The following is a 17,536-nucleotide window of genomic DNA, read 5'->3' as shown; positions in this document are numbered from 1 at the left end:
AATGGAAATGGAACTTTACCGCACACACATGAGAACCCGTTTTAACCTCCCAGCTAGCCCTCGACTCAACTCATCTGTCGACACTTGGTCTAGATACATGCGAAAATGCGCAAAAGATACAAGATAATGTTCTCTGCCCGCCAGATACGGATTCAAATATGTTGAACTGGATCTGTGCAAAATGAGAAAAAATCAAACACAAATGCGAGCTGTGATGGTTTTTTTTTTCTTTTTATGAATGCCCAAATCTATCCGGAATGTCAAAGTTGACAACTGCATGGTAAGTGAAAAAGTATGAGATTTATTTGCCTGCAGCAGCATGTGAAAATGCATTTTCGGCATTCGCGGTATTGTGGCGTCACTTTTAAGGTCCATGCTTGGTTGCATGTGCGGCAGAGCTTTGTTGACGATACCCTATGACTAAAGGAAAGGTATTGCGATTTTGTTATATGTATGTAGTTGCAACCATCTATAAATTATTCATTTCTGTGCAGAGGAACACTTTCAGTCGCCGGCTCAATTGAAAGGGTAAGCTGTACAGGTTGATTTTCCAGGCAAGTTGAGCCACTTGCTAAGCCGATTACTCAAGCCAAAGTCAATGAGTTGGATGGCCAAGTTGAAAGTTGAACCGGACACATAAACAGGAATGATGAACAGGAAATTATACCGGGAAGACTTCACAGAAATGTTGATATCTTTAAAATTTAATTGAATTTGACGTAATTAAACAAGGTGAAAACAAGCCAATTAATGTGAAAGTAAATAAGTAAAAATTGATTTTAAATATATGATGAGTAAGCAGAAAAATGTTTGAACAAGGAAATTTAGGAAACTGGATATTCAAAAAATTTTTAAAAAGTTAAACTTAAGTGTGATGTTATAATTTTACTTTAAATTTTAAAAAAATGGTATACGATATTGTTAATATAAAGAAAATGAGAGTTAGAGCCCAAAAAAGAGAATGATGTAAAAAATGTTTTTAAGAAACGAAAAAAAGTCCAAAGACAAAACCGCAAGGCTAAAGTCTTAATAGGTAATTCATCGCCTTTGTGAGGTGATTTAACAAAGGGCATATACTCAGCTTTTCCAAGTGGCTCGGAACAATTGAAAATTCGTTCAGCTGGCAGTTTGAGCCAACTTAGCCCCGCCAATCTCGCAGTGGCCATCTCGCAGCGATTCTCAGCGCAGACCGCAGAGCATCTGGCATTCGATTGCCATAGAGATCTACACTCTTTATAAGGCCTTTGCACGCGAACCAGACGCTGATGTATATCATCATGTAATACCCGAGAAATGTGTAACGATGAGGCAATGCCAGCCGACTCGACTCGACTCGACTCGGATGATTATGATATGATATGCCAGAGAATCGGGACCCCTTGGCTCGTAAAAATTGACAATGCTAATGGGGCGACGGAAATCGGGCATTAGCGAGCAGTAATTTGCATAAGAAATCGGCTTGGATTCGGGATGCACAATTAGATGCCCAGCCACGTTTTTCTCCGTAAACGTGGACGTGGTCTTCAAGTACTCTGGGCGGCTTAAGTGGCAGTGGAGGTAGAACCAATCTTGACCGCTTGCAACTTACACATAACGGAAGAGCTAATGGAGCCACTCGTTCCAAAAAGACAGAGAAAGGCTACAAACGAAAAAAAAAGGAGAAAAGAAATCATATGCAACGAAATTTCTTCCTGGCCAGTCTGGCAAAAATTGCAAAACTGGTCCACCGTGACCCACTAAGGCCTCTCTTTACTTTTTACTCGAAAATCAGCCACCGAAAGTTGACTTTAACACTGACGCTTGCCACCAGGTTCAAACGGACCCACTCTCTTATTTTTGTTTTTGAGGTGGAGCTTACGTGCGTCACGTTTACTGGGAACTTCCGTTAATTGATTTTAAAATACAACGAGAACTCATCGCCGGTATTTTTAGACCATGTGCAAAAACGTTTATTCGCAACTTTCACTTTGCTGAAAACGTTTAATCGAACGAGGAAGATAAGGTTCTCATTAAAGGTGAGATCATTGGTTATTTGGTGGGTGAATTCAAACATAACAAATTGATTACAGTGCTTTAAATTAATCAACATTTAAGTATAGTTATTTGTTAAATATATAAATGAATATACATTCTTAAATTTCCTTTCTACACAAGGGTTAAAAACTGTGGCTCAATGCGTTTTCGGCAAGTAAACAAGATTAAGAAAAGAGACAACAATAAAATACAGCTAGCACGGCTTCATTGGTTTTGCGGTTAAAATGTTGCAACTAGAACGAGCAATGCCACAAAACTTGGACAGCAAAGCAACACAATAAGTAAATGAGTTTAAAGTCGAAACTGTAATACACTTAACTTTTGTTCAGAAAATTAAACTATATATATTATATATATTTATATACAATATATATATTATATACAAATCTTTTATCTTAAATAAAGAATCTTTAAAATGCTTGAAGTTAGAAGCTATAAAATCTGATGCTCCAATTTGCTAAGAACCTACCAACTGAAAAGAACCTATCATAAAATCATAATCGCAGCTTCACCCACTTTTGGCCAAACTAATGACACCCCTTTTCAAACGGCCATCAAAACCCCGACAAAGCGATAGAAAACTGGCGAATCTATAAAAATGCAAATTAGAAGAAGCGAAAAAAATCCAATAAACGACTCCAGAAACTGGAACGGACAAAGTCTGTGATTCAGAGACCCAAACTCCGACTAAGACTCCGATTTGGATTGAGATCGAGGCGGCAGAGATAAACGTTACTCGTGCTATTGCCTCTGGGCCAAGAAAGAGTTGGCCAGGCTGTGTGATCTATGGGCTGGCCAGCCCAATTGGTCAAGAAGTAATTTGGGTTAACTGCAGCTGCAACACGCTGACGATCGGCAAACTCTGGCCAATTAATTGTGCGGAAATCTGCGCGGCGCGTCATAAACTACTGTCACTTTTTCATCTTTTTTTAGCCCACAATGGGAAGTTGCTCCTCTGGAAATGGAATTGTGCACCTGCACAATAATCAATGCGAAAGTGCACGGAAAAAATTCTTAACTGAAAGATTAAAGGGAAAATTAAATGAAATATTAAATAAAAACTTAAAATTCACTATCAAATGTACTTTATTTTATACTCAACAATTTGCATTTTAAATCTACAAATTGCAAATTATACAATGTCGCATATTTAAATTCGTTGTTATTCTTTTTTTTTTGCTTTATATTGGAAAGGAGACACTTGATAAATATTCATGTTGAAGTATTAAATTTGACATGTATTTGGCTGTCAATTTAAAAGCCATTTACAGCCATGCCTAGTCAGACCTGTTATATTTTTTTCCGTGCAGTTGGCTGGAGGCATTCTTGCGTGCAAACCTTGACCATGAAACACGCTCCGCGATTAGATGACGTGCCCATAAAAGCGGCAAGCAACAATCCCAAACATTTCCCTGGCAATTAAGAGGCACAGAAAATTAGTAAGAAATTGAAATTGCTCAACTGCCTTCGTTGGCCACGTTTGCGATCACGTTTACGTTGGTGGACGATGGTCAATGGCACTCGCTCGCCTGCAGGTTGTGCAAGCCCCCACTTTGTGCGACAGTTACATCTATATACGCTCGGCCAACTGGTTTTCCGGCCACAAAAAAAAAACCAACAAACAAACAAAAACAACCAAAAATAATAATAAACGAAGCAAAACAACCGTTTTGGACCGGCCTCCAAGGCACGCCACCAAAATGGAGCCATTGCCGGTATGTCAATTAGCAGCCGGTCGACATGACAGTGCACTGAACTTGTTACGCTTAAATTGTTGATAAGCCCGCTGTTTATGATTTGTTAATGTAAATGTTGCCCACCGGCCACATACGACACACTGAGTTGCGGCAACCGCTCGGAATTGGCCATTAACCCATTCTCCAGCCAGGTTCTGAAGATGCTACAACTCGGGTTTAGCCTGCGAATTTAATATTATATTCATTGAGTCAGGGATTTAATTTTTGCTATTAGCTTTGCTAAGTTGCTAAGTCATGCTTTTAACGGAATTATCTGGCAATAATCAATTATTACCTAATCGCTGAATTCGTTCGCTTAAGAATTTAATTCAATTAGTTCAGTGACATTATTTAATTAGGAACTAAGCCCGCAATTAACATTGTTGCATTAAATCATTTTATCTCCTTGTTAATATGGATTAAGAACTTCGATTAAATAATACTTTTTATTTATATGATTCAAGCAGAGATTTCAAAAGAATATATTTCTAAACATTTCTCCATAAACCGATTGTATGATATCTCATCTTATCAAAAGTACAGAAGTTCAGTGGGTTAAGCAGAGCGCGCGCTCATTCCGATTAGAGATTACAGATATGTGATAGATATATGCGTTATATACGATACTGCGATATTTGCCGAGAGCTGCTGCTCTTCCGATGGTGGCAGCAGTGGGAGAGAGTGAGCCAGCATACTATATATAGGTGGCTATATGTTCTCGTGTGGATGTGACAGATGTCCGTGATTGTTTGTATAGAACGGCGCAAGTGAAATGGGCAAATCGAAAAGAGCAGTTGTGTTTGGTTTGTGAGGCTGCCAAGAGCGGAAAGCGAGCGCGGACGATGAATAAAATATTTGGAGTATTGTGCTCCCTCTGCCTTCTGCTGCTGATTTGTTTGGCGTCTGCAAATGGACAATCCCTGGAAAATGTCACCGAGGTGACCCCAACATCGACTACAACAACGGATGCCCCGTTGCCCAAACTCCTGGTGGCCATTCATTACGAGGCCCTGTGTCCCGATAGCATGTACTTCATCCGTCGCCGACTTTACGATGCCCTCGTGGACAACAACTGGTGGCCCGTCACCGATCTGAAGCTATATCCCTTCGGCAAGGCTGGGGTGAGTATGTCGATATAGAAAATAATGCTTGCTTTATTCATCATATAGCAAAAAGGCACTCCGTTTTTATTTTTTCTATTAATTCATTTGAGTTGAAATGTGGCTCTATAAAATCTAGATAGAAGTTAAGCACATAAAAATCCCATGCAATAATGATCTTTGTATATTTTTTTTAGATTATAATTTATAGTTTCATATATTTCTAATTTTTGTATCAATATGATTTTCAGTTCTACAACAATACCTCCACTGGTCAAATGGAGGTTTTCTGTCAGCACGGCGAGGATGAGTGCGAGCTGAATGCCCTGCATGCCTGCATTATTGAAACTTTGGATACAAGGACTGCCTTCAACCTGATTTTCTGTATGCTCCGATCCTACTCCAATCAACTGGACCACTGTTCCAGGAGCATGGGTTTGAATGTGAGCAAAGCCAAGGATTGCAAGGCATCGCGTAAAACCCCAGAGATCCTGGCGCCTTATGGCAAGGAAACCCTTAAGCTGGGCCTCTCCTTTGTGCCCAGCATTGTGTTCGAGAATGTGAGTGATTATATACGAAGCAAATTGCCAAGCTTATATTTAATTTATAATGATTTTCCAGGACTTTGATCCCTATGGACAGAGCAGCATTCGCTACAACTTTGATAGGCATTTCTGTAAGCAGTATTTGAAGAAGTTTAACGTCACACTGCCCACTTGTGCTGCAATTTTATAATTTAAAAAGAAAACGCAATATGATTAATAACCCCTTTAATGTGCCACGACCAATAAATAATAATTACACTCAACTGGTCAGTTGGGAAACGTGTTTGCTTTTCAGCTGACTCATTAAAGGCAAATACAAATTTAAATAGATCAGCTTATCAGCCGCATTCTTGTATACAGATCCTAATCAGGAACAGCTGTCTGGCTAAAAATAAGACGAAAACCCGCTGTTTAGTTGTGTTGCCGTAATCAGTTGAGGTTTTCGTTTGCTTTGTTTTGGACTCAGCATGAATCCCCACTAACAGCAGGGGCGTCAACAGAAAAAGGGGAGCTTTTCTTAGAAAAACGAAAACGTAAGTGTAATTCAGCTTCTCATTTCGCTATGTACCTCACAACCGATGACAAATTTACTGAATTAATAATTATTCTGATGACAGAAGTTAATAAAAAAATGTCGGAGCTATTTTACCCCTTTTCTTAAAAATCAGACTACGCCACTGGCCGCTTTGAAATTGACGAAACGCAGCGTTGACGCAGGGAATAACAAATCTTGACTTTATTCAGTGTCGAGCGGTCGCTGGCGTTGAGCGGCTGCAAATTTCAAGATCAGCTTTGAAATCAACTGAAACTGCCATGAAGGCGATCATCTTTGTCTGCCTTCTTCTGGGATGGGTGGGCGTGGCCACGCCAAGGGTAAGTGACCCAGTTGGAGCCCCATCGCGGCGATCACTGAACGCGACTTTGCAGCGTCATCGAGGCCAGCAGACTGACAGACTGCCAGTTACCCTGTACTACGAGGCGTTGTGTCCCTATTGCATGGAGTTCGTCACCACCCAACTTGGTCCTTCGATGGTGCGAATGAACCGACTGCCGTACACGAATCTTAAGCTGATTCCCTATGGAAATGCCAGGGTATGTTTTAAATCCTAGTTATCTTATATAACTAACATTACTGTACAAATGATGTGATTGGTTTTAAAAGTCTTACTAGTTAAAAAATCGGGCACAACAAAGTTAAAAAGTTGCAGTAAATATTTATCATAAAATTAAGTATAGGTACTATTGGTTATACTATTGGTTAACCAAAAATCTTGGCTTTTAAGCATTGAAAGTAGCCAATAATTTTTTCCATACCAAAACTGTAGTTAATCATTTTTTAGTGGACAAGCAAGTTGCAAATTCAGTAAAATCTCGGATCAAACGACGATTAAAACCCGGTCTTATTGAGTTTACTGACATCCATCAGCCTTAATACCCACTTAAACTGCACTTAATCCCCACCAGAGCGACGACTCCGGAAACGTGGTCTGCCAGCACGGGGAGCTGGAATGCGAGCTGAACGCCTGGCACGCCTGCATACTGGAGCACCATGACATCGGCGAGTCCCTGAAGCTGATTGCCTGCATGATGAGGGGCAAGAAGAACAGGCTGGACAAGTGCGCTGACCGCTATCAAATCGATGTGGGCGATGTCAAAAGCTGCAGGAAGACGCGCGCGGTGAACGACATTCTGGAGAAGTACGGCGAGGAAACGGCCAAGGTTTCGTTTCAGGGAGTGCCAGCCATTGCTTTGGATAATGTAAGCTAAGGTAATGAAACAGTAATCAAATGTACTGAACTCCTTTGGTTTCCAGGTTTATGATGCGGATATCTCAGCGAATTTGACTGACCATTTCGATGCCATATTTTGCGCCACGTACAAAGAAAAGTTCCATAAGAAGCTAGACAACTGCCAGTAAAATCGAATGTGTTAGCAAAATAAATTAACCACATTCTTAATCACAGCTTTCTTTTTAAGCAAAAACTTCTAGTTTAAACTTACCCAAATTTATAAAAAAAAATTTGGTTTTGATTTCTCATGTTTGTGGGTAGTAAAAAAAAACGATAATGAATCGTTTTGCCAAATTTAATAAGAAGAATAAAAGTTATAATTAATAAAATGTCCACATTAAAATATTTCTACAGAGATTACAATGACTTAAGATTTTAGCCCCTAAGCTGCAGGACACATTGTAAAACATATATTACCCAGGAAAGCAAAGCGGCAAAAATGAAAAGGAATAACTTCATTGAAACATCACAAAGGCCAAGCAAGTTGACCCTCAACTCCAACAAGTTAAGACTGATGATAAACTCTTCCACCTATAAAAGGAAACCACAAGTAAATATTTTATAAGTCATTATAGGTATATTGTATTTACCGTTCTCTGCATGTCTTTATGTTCGCCAAAAGGGATAATCTCCCAGTTAATTTCGCGAATCCTTTTTCCCTGATTTACAGCTCCTTCAACACACGAGCTCAAAAGTAAGAGATCATGTATTGTTTTCACGATAAAAAACCACGTCCAAAAGTCATAAAAATTGATCCTTGCGATCATGCTATGGGATAATATTACGACGTCACAAAAAAAATTAATCAAGCTGACAAATAGGTTCAGGTTGAAGATCTCCTGGAAGCTGTCGGTAATGGCCGAAATCTCCCTGAAAAGGTTCAGCGCCTCCAGCAATCGACGATGATTTTTTCTTTGCCGAATAAGGCTGAGATTTCCATGCGGATGCTGCAATTTCTTTATCTCAAAACGGATGCAATCGATCACCTCGGAGTACAGAACTCCCACGGCAATGTACCAGATTATACTAATGCGTACGACGATGTGACTGATTAAAAAGACGTAAGCGAAGTTTATATCGAAAATTGCAATAAAAGCACAAAACTCCAGAGCAATGGGCAGAATAATTCTCAAAATCAGCACCAACTCTCGTGTTCCTCCGAAATCAACAATTTTGCGTCTGGCCTGGGATCTTACTTGCCAAAAAAGTCGCAGGAGTCTATTGACCACTTTTGTTACGCGTTTTCCATTTACAAGCTGAAAACGGAGAATCCACAGATAGGAGAAAATGGCAATCATCAGGTGAAGGAAGGGTATTATCAGATGGGTCCAATCGGTTCTTCCAAACGACCGAACGACATAGTTTTTGATGTACATGCACAGTGGTAAAATCCGACAAAGCACAAAAATCCATTTCCACCAGAAGCGGCGAGTGCAAAGCACATCCTCTATTTCCAGTACACCCTCTTTTCCTTTTTTTGAGCGAAGGAAGGCTAAGCCCACAAAGTTAGTGCAGTAATACATTCCGCTTAGTAGAACCGCTGACACTTTTGAAGCTCCCATTACTTTAAGGTCTCTCTTTTGACTGAACTAGGAAAGTATTCGCAACCATCACACTTTCACTCCAAAGGAATTAAAATATGGACAGCTCCCTTGATATCGCCTAGCCGAATGACAGCTTTTGATAAAGATCGTGGTTCTCATTGGCACACTTGTTGATTTAATTTCCATTATTTTGTTTACTTTTCCTAAACTTTATTTTGACTAACTTACCCTTTGCACACTTTTTTAAGCTATACTTAAGAGAAATTGAATACTTTAGACTTGTTGATATCATCACAACGATGAAATGAATAAAATTTGGTTTATATACTTCATAATTTTAATTTCCAATTTCGCGCCAATGTGGCGCCATCTAGGTCAGCATTTGAGACCATATCTCTCGTGGTTGGGTGGAAGTACTTGCTAGGTTGGGAGGTTGAATTCGATAGGTTAGGAGTTGTATTCGATATGTTATGAGGTTTTATTCGATATTTTAGGAGGTTGTACTCGCTAGGTTAGGAGGGTGAATTCGCTAAGCTATAAATCGGCGAAAGCGCCCCCAGCGGAAGAAAAGTGAATCGTAAAAGTATTTTCTTCTTTCAATTTTTTTTTACGATACCTTTGTTTTTGCAGCCCTAACTTTTGCAACACGCGAGAAATAATTTTTTTTAAGTTTTTCGCGGATTGCTGGTAAATCGCTGGATTAAAGCCGAATTTGAGAGTGCGAGGAAAACGCGATATGAGCGAGACCATAAACACCGCGGCGCAGTTCCCGACCTTCGAGAAGCCGACCGTGCAGTTCAACGAGAAGGGATGGGGTCCCTGCGAGCTGCCCGACACCTTCAAGGATGTGCCCTACCAGCCGTTCAGCAAGAACGATCGTCTGGGCAAGATCTGCGACTGGACGAGCACCTCGAACAACGACAAGAAGTACCAGAGTGAGTAGTAGTGTGTTGTGTGGTGTCACAGAAAATCCAAAACGTCGGCTTTCCGGTGAAAGTGAGGTTATGTTGGTGTGTCGTGGCAGGTAATTTAATGATATTCGTATCCCCCAGATAAGTACGCGTCCAGCTTTGGCACGGGCAACCAGTACTCGTACTACCACGAGGAGGACGAGACCACCTTCCACCTGGTGGACACGGCTCGCGTCCAGAAGCCGCCGCACCAGCGCGGTCGCTTCCGCAACATGAGAAACTCGCGCTCCGGACGCGGACGAAACGCCCGTGGTGGCTTGAATACCCACGGCATGACCACGCTGAGCGGCAAGAATGTGAAGGCCCGAGATCCGCGTCACGGTCGCGGCATGGGCAAGAAGTTCGGACACCGCGGCCCACCGCCCAAGATGCGCGAATCCTCGGTGGCCGTGCGCGCCGATTGGGCCTCCATCGAGGAGATGGACTTCCCCCGGCTGATCAAGCTGTCGCTGCCGAACATCAAGGAGGGCGTCGACATCGTCACCTGCGGCACGCTGGAGTACTACGACAAGACCTACGACCGCATCAACGTGAAGAACGAGAAGCCGCTGCAGAAGATCGATCGCATCGTGCACACTGTGACCACCACAGACGATCCCGTCATCCGGCGCCTCTCGAAGACCGTCGGCAATGTCTTCGCCACGGACGCCATTCTGGCCACCATCATGTGCTCCACGCGATCGAACTACTCCTGGGACATTGTCATCGAGAAAGTCGGTAAGTGAAATCGCAAACAGGAGATGTGTTTCTAAAGGGGAAACCTTTTTAGAAGTTATAATTATTAGAAGTTATAATTATTAATCTCTTTAGGGAGTTTTATAAGTTTACCTTCTGGTCATATATAATATCCCATTTATTTCGCAGGGGACAAGATCTTCATGGACAAACGTGACCACACTGAGTTCGATCTGCTGACCGTGAACGAGAGCAGCGTGGAACCCCCAACCGACGATGACAGCTCTTGCAACTCGCCCCGCAACCTGGCCATCGAGGCCACCTTCATCAACCACAACTTCAGCCAGCAGGTGTTGAAAACTGGCGACCAGGAGCCCAAGTTCAAGTTTGAGGAGGGCAACCCCTTCATCAGCGAGGATGAGGACATCCAAGTGGCCAGCGTGGGCTATCGCTACAAGAAGTGGGAGTTGGGAAGCGATATTGTGAGTAACCCTTCTAACAATTTAAAGTTAAATTCTAACTGATAAAAAGTTAAAAAACCTTGGCTTTTTAATGACTCATGGCACCAAGATTTTAATAGAATCAAAAATTCAGAATAAATGTTTGCTTGGTGACTACCCCATAATCTGAATACAATGTTAAATGGTTTCATTACTTAAAGTTTAAGTATGAAGCTTATCTTGTTTGTATTTAATTCTTAACCTAAGCTCGAATTTTTTACTTATAAAATTTTAAATGTCTCATGGCACAAAGATTTTAATAGAATCAAAAATTCAGAATAAATGTTTGCTTGGTGACTACCCCACAATCTGAATACAATGTTAAATGGTTTCATTACTTAAAGTTTAAGTATGAAGCTTATCTTGTTTGTATTTAATTCTTAACCTAAGCTCGAATTTTTTACTTATATAATTTTAAATGTCTCATGGCACCAAGATTTTGATAGAATCAAAAATTCAGAATAAATGTTTGCTTGGTGACTACCCCACAATCTGAATACAATGTTAAATGGTTTTATTACTTAAAGTTCAAGTATGAAGCTTATCTTGTTTGTATTTAATTCTTAACCTAAAGCTCGAATTTTTTACTTATATAATTTTAACAATCTATTTTTAAGTCCAAGTATACTAAGTAATTATATGGTTTATTTCTTTTAGGTTTTGGTAGCACGTTGCGAACACGATGGTGTCCTCCAGACGCCCAGCGGTGAGCCGCAGTTCATGTCCATCAAGGCGCTCAATGAGTGGGACTCGAAGCTGGCCAACGGCGTGGAGTGGCGCCAGAAGCTGGACACGCAGCGCGGAGCCGTGCTGGCCAACGAGCTGAGGAACAACGCCTGCAAGCTGGCCAAGTGGACCGTGCAGGCCGTGCTGGCCGGGTCCGATCAGCTCAAGCTCGGCTACGTGTCGCGCATCAATCCTAGGGACCACTCTCGCCACGTCATCCTGGGCACGCAGCAGTTCAAGCCGCACGAGTTCGCCACCCAGATCAATCTGAGCATGGACAACGCCTGGGGAATATTGAGGTGCATCATCGATCTGGTGATGAAGCAGAAGGACGGCAAATATTTGATCATGAAGGACCCCAACAAGCCGATCATCCGTCTGTACGATATCCCAGACAACACATTCGACTCCGATGACTCGGACGATGGCGAGGGCGACGACGAGGGATTCCAGCAGGTCTACAACTACGCGCACAACAAGATTTAGACGCCACGCCCCCACTGCAGCACCCTTCCAGTTTTGGACTTGAGCCACAACCCGCTAAACATAATCCCACGTCTGATGGCCTCTGGAGGAAACCGCCCGGTTCTGGGCCCTAGCTTAAGCATTTGTATTCGAGATAAATCCAGCTTTTTCCTAGTAAAATGCAGAGGGCAAAAAATGTTTGCATTTTTATGGGTCGTGGTCATGATAATACAAGTGATAAGGATTTCATAAAATTAAATAATTAAGAACTCTGAATCAGCGCTTGAAGAGCGTTATCAAACCTAAGCTCAGCCAACTTGAATTAAATCATCGACTAGTATGACTTCGTCTCTTGGAAGGTCAAGATGTTTTTCGGACAAACGGTGTTTCTATTACTTGTGCTTCAGTTTTTACTTCTACCAAATTGTGCTAAATCGGAGGATAACAATCAAAAATGTATACGTTATTACTTTTTAATGTGTATTATTATTCTGAAATATTATTATTTTTATACCCTTGCAGAGCATAAGGGTATTATAATTTCAGTCAAAAGTTTGCAACGCAGTGAAGGAGACATCTCAGACCCCATAAAGTATATATGGGTGATTCCATATCAGATTTACAGTCGATATTGAGAAATTCGATGAGATATTTTTTTCTTGCTCTTTATAGAAAATAAATCGACACGTATTTTTTTATATGGCTCAGAAAATTTTTTGACAAAGTTATGATTTTTTGAACTTTTGATGAACTGCCCTTTTTTTGATGACAGTCGCGTTTTCCAGCCCCAATAACTTGAAAACCGTACGTCGCAGGAAAAAAATATATAGGAAGTAAAAATTTCATCCTTCCTTCTTCTTTGCAAAACTTTCGTGAAAAAATTTTTTTAAACAATTTTTCACCACAAAAAGTTCAAATGTTTATAACAAATTAATTTTTCTCCAACTTGGACCATTTTGATTTTTTTTTTTTCACAGTAAGGCCTTCAAATTCTTCTGATGAACATACTAAAGTTTCAGAATGGTATCAAAATTAGTTTTTGAGTTACAGAATTTTAAAGATTATCATGCACGGTCCGCGCGCTCGGTCTCAGGGCGTGCGCCGACCAACGACTCTAACGAGCGTCAATTCGCTTCGCGCGCGCATAGTAAGGGTCAATAAAATGAATTTTTAATGCTATTTAATTCTATAACTCAAAAACTAATTTTGATACCATTCTGAAACTTTAGTATGTTCATCAGAAGAATTTGAAGGCCTTACTGTGAAAAAAAAAAAAATCAAAATGGTCCAAGTTGGAGAAAAATTAATTTGTTATAAACATTTGAACTTTTTGTGGTGAAAAATTGTTTAAAAAATTTTTTCACGAAAGTTTTGCAAAGAAGAAGGAAGGATGAAATTTTTACTTCCTATATATTTTTTCCTGCGACGTACGGTTTTCAAGTTATTGGGGCTGAAAAACGCGACTGTCATCAAAAAAAGGGCAGTTCATCAAAAGTTCAAAAAATCATAACTTTGTCAAAAAAATTTTCTGAGCCATATAAAAAATACGTGTCGATTTATTTTCGATAAAGAGCAAGAAAAAAATATCTCATCGAATTTCTCAATATCGACTGTAAATCTGATATGGAATCACCCATATATTCTTGATAAGCATCACGAGTAGAATCGGAATACGTCTGTACGTCTGTCCGTTTCCGCGCAAACTAGTCTCTCAGTTTTAAAGCTATCTTGCTGAAATTTTCCCAAAAGGTGTGTAGTTATTGCACGCAGTATATATGTAAGTCGGATCGGCCGACTATATCGGATAGTTCCCATACGAGAGAATGAAATAAAAAATTCTCACGCCATTTTTTTTGATCGGATCGACTTGATTTCTTCAAGATGGCGTTTTTAAACTGTTATTGAATTTCGGAATAAATTTAATCAAAATCGGATAACTCTATCATACAGCTGCCATAGGAGAGATCGAAAAATATATATAGAATTAATGGAAATAAATTGATAACATCGTTTTTTTTTATCCCACGAGCATGATTTTTTCAATATCAACTTTTTAACAACTCTTATATTGAGAAAAAAGTTTCATAAAAATCGGACAACTATATCTTGTAGCTGCCATAGAAAAGATCGAAAAATCTATATAGAAATAACGGAAATAAAATTATAACACCGTTGTTTTTCATCAGACAAGTATGACTTATGGAATATAGAGTTTCCTTACGACTCTTGAATTACAAATTAAATTTGATCGAAATCGGACAACTATATCATATAGCTCCCATAGTCGAAAATATGGAAAATGATTAGAAAAATCGTTTTAGCTTCGATGTTGTTTAGCCTTTATGCGTTTTGTTCGACATATTTGATGACTGCAAGGGTATATAAGCTTCGGCTTGCCGAAGCTACATAGCTTCCTTTCTTGTTATTATTACCTGCAGGACTGTGAAACAGCACATTTAAAATGTTTTTCTTAATGCAAATCTCCACCAGGGTTCCCGGCTTGCCATCCGGAGGAGAAGTGCGTTCCTTTAGGCTCTTGCCCATTTCTGCTCAGGAAAACGTTGCAGAAACCAATGCCCCAGGACGATAAGAAATTATTGGGAAGCAAGCTGTGCAATTATCGTGAAGCTCCTGAACCAACCCAAGCTTATTTTGTGTGCTGCCAGGTGCTGCCGAAGTCCTGCGGCCAACTTCCGCCCGATTTCAGAGTTATTGGCGATATAGCGCAACTTAACGGTTATCCCTGGATGGCCATGCTTCTATACCAACATCCCCGGGACCAGGCCACATTCTATACCCAAGAGTGTGCAGGATCCCTGATCAATAAGCGGTATGTCGTGACCGCAGCCCACTGCATAAATCCTGGGCGCCTTCTTTTAAAGATGGTGCGTCTGGGCGAGCACAATATTTCGACTGCTATAGACTGTGTAAACAACGAATGTGCCCCACCACATCTGGATATCGCCATCAAAGAGAAAATCATCCATGAGGGCTATGACAGCCAAAGCCTTCGCAACGACATCGCCTTGCTGCGACTCGAATATCCAATATAGTGAGTAAAAACCTTTTGTCATAATATTTTTTCTCTTTTTGGATTTTCCATTACAAAATTAGGAGAATAGAAAATTTACTTGTAACAGTATATCATTTAGGCATCCTCTTGTTTATATTCCTACAGCTATTCGAATGCCATCAAACCCATTTGCGTTATACCCAGCTATGACTTCAATAACCATTTTTTCATCAACGAGTCTATGACAGTGGCCGGCTGGGGGGTTACGCAAACGGGTCGTCGTAGTGACGTGCTGAGGAGAACTACCGTAAAGGGAAGAGACTCAACAAAATGCACACAGCCATTCAGAGAGTCCACCCTTTGTGCACTTTCAACTGATGGAACTGATACCACACGCGGCGACTCCGGCGGTCCTCTAATGGCCAGAATGGGAAATCCAATTAATGAATCTGTATACTTAGCCGGGATTACCTCATATGGTAGTGAGAATTACGGTATGACTGGTTCTTTTTACACAAGAACTGAATACTTCATCGATTGGATAAAGGAGAAGTTAAAACCTTCGTCGCAAGATGAGTTTTAATAACTCCAAGATCAATAAATAAAAAAAAAAACAATAACAAAAATTCCAAAAATAATACGAAATCTTATTAAACTTCGCTCAAAGCATGAACAACTTAAAATTTAAATTTTGTAAACTAAAACAACCATTATTAAAAAAGCTTGTAATCTTTCAGAAGTCAAATTAAAACATTATTTTTGTGAAATAAACCTACTCAATAAATAAATTCAACTTTTGTGCGCGTGATTCAAAATGTATATATTGAAACCTCTTGGGAAAAACCAAAACGTAGCCGCGCAAGTTGTTATCGTTTTATTCGGAATTTAAGCAGTTTATCTCAGAACTTCGCAAGACGAACATGTGCGCACTGAAAATGTTTTTGTATTTTGTGGTGCTTTACACATTTTTGTTGGCAAATGGTCAGCAACAATCAGGTAAGTTTTTAATGTATAAAGCATTTATTTAGCTATTTTAAAAAGAAGGGAAACAAGCAAGATAAATAAATCAGTTCCGGCTTTAAAGCATTTTTCTTTCAGTTTTAACCACTACCACTTTCAGTTGAATTAAGCTGTAAGTTTTTTGCTATTTGCTAGTGTAATCATACTCATGTAGAAAGACGCGGGATAGAACGACCAAATAAAAACCAAATCATATCTTGTTTCATTAAGTCCAATGCACCATTGAACATTTATTATGCGCTTTTTATGCCACAGATAGCCAGTCCTGCGGAAGGGTTCCGCTCGCTCTGCGAGACTCGGTTGGCCAACAAATGAACCTTTTCCCCTGGATGGCCCTGCTTACCTACAAGAACCGCCTCACCTCGGAACCGGATGGGAACCCCCAGTCCCTGAGTGCGGGCTCCCTGATCCACAAACGCTACGTTCTGACCGCAGCTAATTGCGTAATCCGCAGGGAACTAATACAAAGGGACATAGTGCTCAAGGGAGTTCGCCTCGGAGAGCATAATATATCCTCCAATCCCGACTGCATCACGGAACGGGATCGGACCAGATGCGCTCCTCCGCATCTGGAAGTCGACGTGGAACAGATTATCGTACATGGGGACTACCGAATGGACGTCCCCTACCAGAACGACATCGCCCTACTGCGACTCGATCGGCCGGTGGTGTGAGTATGCAAACGAGATCCTTGTGAGGAATATGTTATACAGCCAATATATATCTCACAGCTACACCGCGGCAATCCAACCAATTTGTATTCAGGGCGGAGGCGACCAAGGGAATCGCTCAAACTCCCATCTAATAGCCGGTTGGGATTTAGGGAACGAGCGATGCCCCGGACAAGAACTTCTGCACAGTCACATAAAGAAATTGCCATCAGTCGCATGCTCAAGGCATCCGAACTTCGACGCCTCGTCCAAGATTTGTGCCGGTGGTCAGGATGCCTGTGTGGTCATCTCGGGAGGGCCGCTGATGACCTCCATTGGACATGGCTTAGACGAGTTTGTCTACTTGGCCGGCATCACCTCCTATGAATTTAAAACTAGCAGCCAGAAAGTCAATCCAGTTGTTTTTACAAAAACTGAACATTTTTTGAGTTGGATAATCAAATATTTGCGGCCATGAAGGTCTACAAAAAAAAAATAACAAATATATATCACTGCATTACTAATTTAATATGTGAGCTTGTTTATGATAAATTAATCAGTAAGACTAAGAGAAAATATAAAAAAAAATTGTTTTGCTTTTTATTCTCACAAAGTTTTGTTAAAGTATGTAGTATCCATTTAACTTCGAAGCTGAAAACATGCGTTTGTGGTTTTGCTGAACCCATTTGTTGAGTCGAGTAGAGAAAGATAAAACACACCAAGAATAAAAATGCTCCTCGTTTCGATTTGCTTTAGCTTACTATTTA

The 17,536-nt window shown here is 40.5% G+C and overlaps 5 protein-coding genes across 5 annotated transcripts; all 5 read left to right on the top strand.

The window, feature by feature from the left end:
• Window positions 1-4,503: 4,503 nt before the first annotated feature.
• On the top strand, window positions 4,504-5,678 carry LOC108091628 (GILT-like protein 3). Its single transcript, XM_017190927.2, has 3 exons — window positions 4,504-4,891; window positions 5,122-5,430; window positions 5,492-5,678. The coding sequence occupies exons 1-3, from the start codon at window positions 4,613-4,615 to the stop codon at window positions 5,603-5,605; spliced, it is 702 nt and encodes a 233-aa protein (XP_017046416.1). The 5' UTR covers window positions 4,504-4,612; the 3' UTR covers window positions 5,606-5,678.
• A 468-nt stretch (window positions 5,679-6,146) lies between these two features.
• Window positions 6,147-7,373, top strand: LOC108091629 (GILT-like protein 2). The gene is made up of 4 exons (XM_017190928.2): window positions 6,147-6,288; window positions 6,343-6,507; window positions 6,880-7,173; window positions 7,229-7,373. Exons 1-4 carry the CDS (start codon window positions 6,229-6,231, stop codon window positions 7,331-7,333), a joined length of 624 nt encoding a protein of 207 aa, XP_017046417.1. The 5' UTR covers window positions 6,147-6,228; the 3' UTR covers window positions 7,334-7,373.
• A 1,978-nt stretch (window positions 7,374-9,351) lies between these two features.
• On the top strand, window positions 9,352-12,274 carry LOC108091674 (eukaryotic translation initiation factor 3 subunit D-1). Its single transcript, XM_017190994.2, has 4 exons — window positions 9,352-9,684; window positions 9,802-10,437; window positions 10,585-10,877; window positions 11,553-12,274. Exons 1-4 carry the CDS (start codon window positions 9,486-9,488, stop codon window positions 12,105-12,107), a joined length of 1,683 nt encoding a protein of 560 aa, XP_017046483.1. The 5' UTR covers window positions 9,352-9,485; the 3' UTR covers window positions 12,108-12,274.
• Window positions 12,275-12,422: 148 nt separating this feature from the next.
• Window positions 12,423-15,705, top strand: LOC108091675 (spaetzle-processing enzyme-like). The gene is made up of 3 exons (XM_017190995.2): window positions 12,423-12,542; window positions 14,577-15,138; window positions 15,265-15,705. Exons 1-3 carry the CDS (start codon window positions 12,452-12,454, stop codon window positions 15,680-15,682), a joined length of 1,071 nt encoding a protein of 356 aa, XP_017046484.1. The 5' UTR covers window positions 12,423-12,451; the 3' UTR covers window positions 15,683-15,705.
• Window positions 15,706-15,993: 288 nt separating this feature from the next.
• On the top strand, window positions 15,994-17,507 carry LOC108091676 (spaetzle-processing enzyme-like). Its single transcript, XM_017190997.2, has 3 exons — window positions 15,994-16,095; window positions 16,375-16,789; window positions 16,851-17,507. Exons 1-3 carry the CDS (start codon window positions 16,020-16,022, stop codon window positions 17,245-17,247), a joined length of 888 nt encoding a protein of 295 aa, XP_017046486.1. The 5' UTR covers window positions 15,994-16,019; the 3' UTR covers window positions 17,248-17,507.
• The last annotated feature ends 29 nt before the right edge of the window (window positions 17,508-17,536 follow it).

Source organism: Drosophila ficusphila, unplaced genomic scaffold, assembly GCF_018152265.1.
Source record: "Drosophila ficusphila isolate 14025-0441.05 unplaced genomic scaffold, ASM1815226v1 contig_791, whole genome shotgun sequence".
NCBI lineage: Eukaryota > Metazoa > Arthropoda > Insecta > Diptera > Drosophilidae > Drosophila > Drosophila ficusphila.
This window is presented reverse-complemented; position numbering and strand designations above follow the sequence as displayed.